At 38.5% G+C, this 8,992-nt stretch overlaps 1 protein-coding gene across 1 annotated transcript in view; it reads left to right on the top strand.

The window, feature by feature from the left end:
* The first annotated feature begins 1,537 nt into the window (after positions 1-1,537).
* ror1 (receptor tyrosine kinase-like orphan receptor 1) overlaps positions 1,538-8,992 on the top strand; it is a 200,768-nt gene continuing 193,313 nt past the window's right edge. The window contains exon 1 of the mRNA XM_049479540.1: positions 1,538-1,965. Within this exon, the coding sequence (XP_049335497.1) occupies positions 1,851-1,965 (115 nt within the window). The 5' untranslated portion in view covers positions 1,538-1,850. The remainder of the gene's footprint in view (positions 1,966-8,992) is intronic.

Below are 8,992 nucleotides of genomic sequence, written 5' to 3' on the forward strand. Positions count from 1 at the left end.
CTGCAAAATACATAGAAACATGTGTCACCTAACGATTCTTATGATGTAATAATAAAACACAGAAGGTGTTTCAAATGCTTAAAACTTGTGCTCAAGCTAAATCTGAGCTGAATAAGCATTTCTTTTAATGTAATTGTAAAATGCAAAAATGTAGGCTTATTGACATTAGCTTAGCGCTAACGCAATAGCTACTACAATGCCTTAAGCTAAAGTTTGCAAACTATCATTTGTGTTTTTTATTATTGTTCATATGGGTTGTTGTGACATGTATAGACAAAAGCGTCTTCCAAAATCATATAATTATGGTTTACCCCTCAAAGTATCTAGCTAGCTACATGTAATGTTGTATTAAGTAGAATAAAACCAAGAGAGATTTAACCTGAACATAAGCTGAACATAACATGTATAGCTAAGGAGCATGGACATATGAGTTGGTATAAAATGGTTAGTTAAATCTCCTTCCACATCTAAACGCAGGGAAAACCTCTAGATTTAGTAAGGTCTGGGGTGGACAATTAGAAAACAAAAATATAAGATATACAAATTTAATGTAAGGCTTTTAACACAAACGATACATATTAAGCCACATAAAAAAACAACATTAGTTTGAATCAATGCTGAATCAAAAAATCTATAGCAATCAATAATGAGGTAAAAGAAACATGGTATGTATAATGGAGTGTAACTGGCATTCCCTAACTTATTAAATATTTGCACAGTGTTAAAAGTAACAGCTACTAAATCCCTGATATACTGAAACATAGGACATTCCAGGATTTTGGTACATTTCAGGGGTGGTCACTTCTGAAAATTTGATCTTCAATTTGATCATTTTTATTCATATATTTATTAAATACAGGTAATAGACTATCAAAAAGTTTGATTTGTCAAGCTCAGGTATCAAAGCAGTTCTTTTAATTAGATTATGCAATATATTTGGTAACTTATATAAGTAACAGGGTTGCAAGTAACAGGGTTGCAAATCTAGGCTAAGCTGTGGTTTACCCCAGGAACAGATGCTAACTGTAAAATTTAGCTATGTATACAAGATCAAGGACAAACATGGTTATATAAGTATATAAAGAAAAATTGGACTCTACTCAATATTAGTCTTACAATATGAGTAACAGGGTTGTGCATTACAATGTAGACCAAAGAAGTTGTTTTCATAAGTAAAGGAGATGCATATCAACAACATACAAGAGGAAGTCATTTATTTAGAGCTTATTTTAATTGTTAAACTTGCCAAAGGAGTCACCCAATGTGTGGGACAAGAGAAAACGGACATTTTTTGAGGTGGTCCAAAGGTATTCGGTCTTTTGAATAATATCTAAGGAGCTTATTTTTCCACCATATTTTACAGTTTGTCTTATAACAAGTACATTTTTTTTTTTTTACAAAAAATAGTAATTTTTTGGATATGTATATTTTAAATTTAAGTGGTGGGACAGGAAATGTACAAAAATCCTGGTATGTCCCACATCAGCTATACCCTGTGTGTGATGGTATTGTGTCCACGCTCACCAGCAGGTGGCGGCACTGCCCCTGCCCGGGACGCGTGGTCTCGGCATGGGGGCTCGGCAGCAGCGGCAGCAACAGCAGGAGTGTGTGAGGAGTTTGGGGGGATGAGAAAGAGGGAGAGAGAGAGAACGAGAGAGCAGGAGGCGAAACGGGGTAAGAGAAAGTGAGCTCTGGAACAGCCGGAGAGAGCGAGAGTCCGAGAAAACGGAGCGGGAAAAAGCGACCCAGCGGACCGTGGAGAGCAGCTCGAGAGTGACTGTGCCTGATCTCAGTCACCTCTTCACCTGAGAGAGGATTTCCAGTGGATGTAAGGCGCTCTCGCTGTGGAAATGTGTCCGAGGCGGGCTCCACTAACCCGGGCACGGAGCGTGTGCTGCTGCCGCTGCCTGCTGCTGCTGACCGTCCGCTTCTTAGCGCTCATCTGCGGGCTGCACGCTGCAACAGGTACGCTGTTATTATACACGATCTATAGAGTTATAGAGCGGCGGAGACCCCCCGCCCTGCCTGCCTGGCTGTGTGATCTAACTTTTAACTATTGAGTTTATTTATTATAATGAGAATAGAGAACACTCTGATCCAGAACCAGGAGGCATCTCCAGGTAGATACTGCTCGATCAGGGCTGGAATGGGAACCACAGTTCTGGAGCATCATCTACTAACTTCTGTCTGTTGTTGCATGAAGGTGGTTTTTAAAGTGAGCTCTTCTGTAATATCATTTTGGTGTTAACCAAAAAAAATCTATGGCATAGATTATTATTCTAGATCTGGTTATTACACCTTTCCATACCATACCTTCACCTATCATTTGTTTGTTGTTTTGCTTATTTGCTTATTTATTTTTCTTTAAAATAATTTTACAATCCATATACAGTTCTAATACAATGAGAGAGTCATAAGTAAAATATCCCAGATGGCACACAGCCGACCTTCAACCTTTAAATGTGGTTGAAATATGATTAAAGTAATGTCTGTTGCTGTTTCAACGTTGAAACAACATTAAAACAACATTTAATGTTTATTTAATGTTAAATGGTTGTGCAAACGTTAAAATAATGTCCTCAACCTTCTGAATATTGAAATAGCATTTTACATTTTATCACCATACAATTGAAAAAAATTGGATGGAGGGATAAAAAAGTGGTTTTATTCCATTTGCAGTAAATGCTTTTAAATCTGGCTCCAATTCTTCACCATACCTATGTATACCTATGTATGTTCATGTTTTAGTGGTTTTACTGTTGTATTTTTTATATCAGATGTTGAATCAGATTGGTAGTGGTGGGTAACATTCTTTATTCTCAGCTTTACTACAGTGATGTGAGTTTATTGTTAACACTCTGTTCACCCTAGGATTTTCTAGTTTTAGCGAGCCATGGTTTATTAGAGGTTAAATGTATGATGTTAACGTTGCCATATTAAGGTTGATTCGCTTTTCAAAATCAACACCAAATCCAACATTGATTCAACCATAACATTAACGTTGATTCAGTGTTGAAAAGCCAGCTGCAATGTATGTGTACAAGAATATGTAAAGAAGCAGCTATATTTGTCTGTTTATATTCTTACTTTTTTCTTACACTCTTATCTTTTATTCATTGCCTTGTGCACTTTTGTTAGATTAATCATGAAGCAGTGATTCTTATCTCTGGTCCTGGTGGAGATCTGCTCCCTCCCACCTTGCACCATGTTTTGGGTGCTCCCTTGCTCTAAAACACCTGATTCCAACGATCAGCTTGTTATAAAAAATCTAGAAGTAATAGAAGTATCACTAGTCTCTTCCTTTCTAACTAAGGTTTTTGATTTCCCTCACATAAATTAGGTCTAGTCCTAGACCATATTTTTAATTCAGAATGCTGTGTAATCCTACCCCTAGTCCTCTCACAATGATCGTATTATTGATTTATCATACAATAAATGGACACAGCCTTAATGATTTAACTTATTGCAGACAGGCCATTAATGTAAATGAGCCAGCATGTCTGCTTTGTTTAAAACACTCATTTTACTTTATTTTGTTTCTATAAGACTTTGTTGTACAGTACATGGGCTTACATGGACATGCAGTACATTTTAATGTGAAAGTCGAAAATGTACATTTTTCAAAGAGCGGGTAAACTTTTATGTATGATTCATTTTTTTTATTATTTAAAAAAATTAAAAATGTTTCAATTTGAATGTCTTAATATATTGTTAAGATTTGAAAGTTCATTACTTTTAAAATCTGTGTAATTTCTCAGTTAATCTGTGTAAATTCTCTCTATAGCAGTGAAATGCTACTACGTAGAGCACTGTAGTGTACTTTTAGTACTTGAGTAGTAAATTTTAGAATAAAAGTCTTGCAAAACTTAGGTAAAAGAAATACTTTAATACTTCTGCTTAAGTGTGGAGCTTAAAAAACACTCTAAAACTCTAAAACTTCTACTCAAGTCACTTTTTTGTTAAAGAACGTGTACTTTTTAAGTTTCTGTCTCTATTACTTCAAACGTGGCTGGTTATGGTATTATTATTCTATTCCATTATTATTATTTTATTGACATAAAATGGTGTAAATGACAATAATATTGTTTGTTATATTATTTTTAGGACAATATATCATCCACCCAAAAATAGATATCATGACAGGCCTACCCTAGTCCTAGTCCTAGTCCAGGACTAGACTTAATCCCTGTCTGAGAAACTGTCCCAACATGGGTTTATTTAGCTAGCTAGGTAGATTAGTTGATTAGAGGGAATAGGTGTGGTGGGAGCAGGGAGAACCAGTAATACTATCTAAATAGCCAGGAATAAAAATCAGTGCAGCTGAACATTACTATAATGGTTTAAATAGATAGCTATTTGATTAGTGGGTGTTTCTTTCTACTGTTCAAAAATGCTTAGACTGGACGAAGAGTAAAACACTGAAATGCCCGTCCTCTGGTTATTCCTGACTGAAATTCCTGTCTGTGGCTGGTTAAGTCGTGCAGTTGGTTCACTATAGCATAGCTGCTGGAATCCTATTGGTTGTTGACCAAGCTTGTTGACCAAACTACCCTTCCATCAAATGTAAGCACATATTGGTTTTAGCTCTTTATTGAATGACAATGGGACTTGGAAAATGCATTGGGAGAGTGTGTGTATATCACAGTTTAGGCTCTCAGCTGGAGCCCCTTTGGAAAGCCAGGAGTGCTTAATTTGCGTTAAAAAAGGAGAAGCTTAAGATAGTTAGCTCACAGTTATCCAGAGCAGACCACGCTTCTGAAGTAAGTCAATTAACATACATACAAAGACACATTAGGGTCAGTTAAGGACATTTTAGCCAGTGTTGTCAAAATTGCTATTTTCAAGTCGTTGTTGTGTCTATCAATTATGGGGTCGTTTTGCTTGACAGGGATTAAGCCTAGTTGTAGACTATATTTTCCTTTTGATAGAAAATCTCCATTCAAAATAATCTGTACACCTAGACTGTGCTTAAACCCCGTTGAGGAAACTCCCCATAGAGTCTTACGTATGATTATAAGGGTGAGTGCCCATCATATGGCCAAACTAATCAGGGATTTACTAAACTTTTCATTTGTATCTCCGTTGTTTGATCTAGAACATTGCTTAACCTTAGTCCTAGCCTAAATACTGTACCTACAATCTTCATTCACACTACTGTATAGTCCAGGACTAGGCTTAATTCCTCTGAGAATTCGTCTGGGAAACCAACCCTTCATGTCTTTAAAGCTTTAACTTTACTTCTAATTGAGGTAAGAAAGGTAAAGTTGTCTATTGTTTTTAATGCTAAGTTAATGGATGTGCACTTAAGTTTACCCTAAAAAGAAGTCTACCTCATTGGCATAAGCAATGAAAAGCTCATATTAACTTATGATAGAGATGATTGGCTCTTAACTGAAGTACACACCATATACCATGGGTCGGCAATAGGCCCGCAAGCATGAAACATCTAACCCGTGAGGTTGTTCGAACTATAATGAATGATAATGAAAAAATAAAATATAATATTCTTCTCTGACAAGCTTTTGTTTACATTCCCCTGTCTCTCTGTCGCGCTTAGCATGACTTTATTTTTTGCCCATTCTCGTCTTTCCGCACGTTCTTGGGCTCCTTATAAGGGCCTTTTTCCTGGCTGTGTCTCAGTTCACTAGCCGGGGCAGCGGTAGTGTATTGGACACGGGTTTGATCCTGCGTGAGGAATGGTGTGTTTTATTTTATATTTATTTATTTTTTCCTTCTTGGGTTTACCTGCTTTGAGATCAATTGTTCTGCAATTGGGCTCAACATCCCTGTGGGCTGGAGAGCTACTAGTCTGTAGCACTCCATCCCATTACATTTTTCAAAACAGAATTTTTTTTTGGCCCACTACGTAATGGCTTGGAAAGTAATTGGCCTGGGGCCAAACTTAATTGCCGACCCTCGCCATATACAAATGTTTAAAATGTTCACTGTGTTTTATCAGTAGATTTTATTGATCACTTACTTCAATTGGTCTGATCTGAACGTAGTCCAGTTTTTTTCTCTGTTCTGGAGACACCCTGAGTAAGCACATTGCACATCTTGGTTGGTTTAATGCTCTAACACACCCTTTTCAACCCTGAAAGTACTTGTTAATGAGCTGATTAGTTAAATCAGGTGTATTAGGACATGCGAAAAGCAATAAATTGCAGGTGAGGGTGCATCCAGGGGCAGACTTGAGAAAGTCACTGGTCTTCCTTTTATTTGTGGCTCTGTTTTATGGCAGGATGTAAATGAAGACCTCTAGTTTCATGGAGGAAGCTTGTCAGTAGAAGCTGGATTACTGCCTCCTGTTGATGATTTAGTGGATTGAGTGGATTTGTGTTCACCACCTGTTATTACTGGTATCATGAGATGCATGAGATGTTCATCAAATGCTAAACATGTCAAATGAGTCTTTATGGTGGCAGACGTTTAACCTACACTCCTTCTGCCAGGCCATATCCATGCCCATGAGCTGAAATGGGACCAGCAGCTGAAATGGAAACAGACGCCTTCAGTAATTAAGCCGTTTAATAATAAGCTTAATACTAGTTGAGCAAGTGTAAATCATGGAGGCAGAGTCGTTTGGTTATGGTGTTGAGCAGGATGTCATGTTGACACTAAAAGGCACTTTACTTCAGGAAAAAGGCATGTTAGGGAGGATTGTTCTGCAAGTCCTGGTCACACTCCACAGTTTAATCTGGTCTCCAAACGCATGGCGCAGTTACTGAAGCGTCCAAAACTCCATTTTCAAAATCCTTTGTAAATATGGAAGGAATGCTCACTCAAGCATGTGTACAATAAGTGCTAAACCCTTGTAAGCCCTATAATCCATCTTGGGCTTTATCATACTCTTGGCTTAGTCCAGCCCAATATTATAACGCTATTTATTAATCGCTTCAAGTTAAAAATCATTTTCCACATATGTTCTTTATCCCCTTTAAATCTGTATATTAGGGATGTCAGCCAGGCATAATAAATGAGCCTGCATCTCACCATTTATTACCAAGCTTGAAGTCTGGCCAGGCTAAAATGCAGCTCGAACTTTTGCAGCCACATGCAGTGAGAGGACAATGATAGGTTCCATCAACAGATTTTAATTGTTTGATTAATTTCAGGGTCTCCAGGCCCCTCCCTATGTGGAAATGTTCCTTGGGGGAAAGCTGGGTGTTCTGGTCTTGGATGGTAGGCCCGCTCTAACCCAGCTTTGCAGCTTGTGGTCTGCTTAATGTTACATGTCTTCAGGGACAGTTTGGTACGGACCGTTTCCTAGTGTCTGCGTGTTTGGGTTTGTGATGTAGCAACTGGCAGGAGCTCCCAGCTGATGACTATCATTATCCAGCTTCAGCAGCATGGCGCTATATTAGAACGTTGCTCTAGACTTGGTGTGTTTAATTTTGTCAGCAATAGTCCTCTGTGACAATAAACATTACGGTGTTCTGTTGACTTTGATGTTTGAGCGCCTTTGCTGTTTATGTTTCACCCCCACCCTCTATGGTTTTGACTGACAGTGGTCAGAGCAAACATGAAATGAAAGTTTGTGGTCTCCTTTGATCGTTTCAGCCCTCGCTTATAAAATGCCTGCCGACGCTGACACGCATCACCTGCCGTAACGTATTCTTCAGATATTAAAGGAAATGGGCTGCTGTGATTATCAAAGAGATCCGGCCTGCGGATGCTCTTATCAGACAGGCATCTTCTCTCGCCTGGGCCTGGGCCTGGGTCTGGGTCTCGGCCTGGCCCTGCTAATGCAGCAGCTCTGCGCTGCATTCCTCCTTACAGCAGACACGGTGAGACTGTTTAAAGGATGGCTTTTTAAATTCAGCTGTTAATGTGTCGGAGAGTAAAGCTCTAAAGCCTGTTTGCTTTGTATTAAGGACTTAAGTAACCCCTAGATGCACAGAGACTGGCAAATCTCTGGACGCCCACAGTTAGGTCTTTGTGCGCATCGCGCTCCCTGTGAGCTCATAAATACCTTACCTTTACAGGCTGTTCAAACTAAGACTCAGATTTGTTTAAAAAAAAAAACTATCAAAATCTGTGTGCAAAGTATCTGTCATCTGGGAGCCTTCTCTCCTTTCCTCCACACACTGCTGGTGTTGATGGTCGTAGGTTTCTATCACTGAGGAGAGCTTTGTACATTCATAATTTGGCTCTGCTTGGGTCGAGGAATATTTAGGACTAATAAATGGCTCCCCTGGGGGGAAATCTGACGCAGAAATTTTAGAAGAGCAGTGAGTGAGTAATCTAGGAGGGTGTTACTTCAGACTAGGGCTGGCCCGAATAGCGTTTTTTGAGCTCCGGATATTCGGCACTGATTCGAAGCGAATATTCGAATATTCGTTTTTAAAAAAAGAGGTAAAAAAAAAAATAAAAAAAAGCAAATCACGGCCCCTTTAATCCACTGAAAAATGTTCAATTTGCTCTGACCGACGAGACATATTCACCCCGGATTTTTGGTGTTTTTATCCCGGATTTTTGTGTTTTCACCCCATATTTTTTCTGTGTTTTTAGCCCAGATTTCTTTGTGTTTTCATCCCGGAATTTCTGCTGCCCCACACCGCTTACACTCTCTTATCCGGCTTATCCGCTGCGTAAGCAGGCTAGGAGGCTGCTGCTGCACGGTTCTCTGCTGCGCAAGCCAGCCCAGTAAATTGCTGTTTGTGTTTTCACACTTAGGCTATTTGCTTAAAAAAACAAACAAAAAAAACGTTTGTTCAGGAAGTATTTTATATTCTTAAACATTGTTAATTATATTAGAGGACAGTCATTGTAAACTGTACTTGGTCTATTTCGGTTAAAGGATTGTGCAGGGCATATTACTGATTTTGTATTTTTGCACTTGGGCTATAAGCTCAATATTAAATATTTCGTTTGTTTAGAAATTATTTTATATTTTTAAACCATGTTAAATTATATTAGAGTAGAGGAAAGTCATTGTTAATGACGTTATTGTACTTGGTCTATTTCGGTTTAAGGATTGTGCAGGGCATAG

This window comes from Astyanax mexicanus, chromosome 5, assembly GCF_023375975.1.
Source record: "Astyanax mexicanus isolate ESR-SI-001 chromosome 5, AstMex3_surface, whole genome shotgun sequence".
In the NCBI taxonomy this organism is placed as follows: Eukaryota; Metazoa; Chordata; class Actinopteri; order Characiformes; family Acestrorhamphidae; genus Astyanax; species Astyanax mexicanus.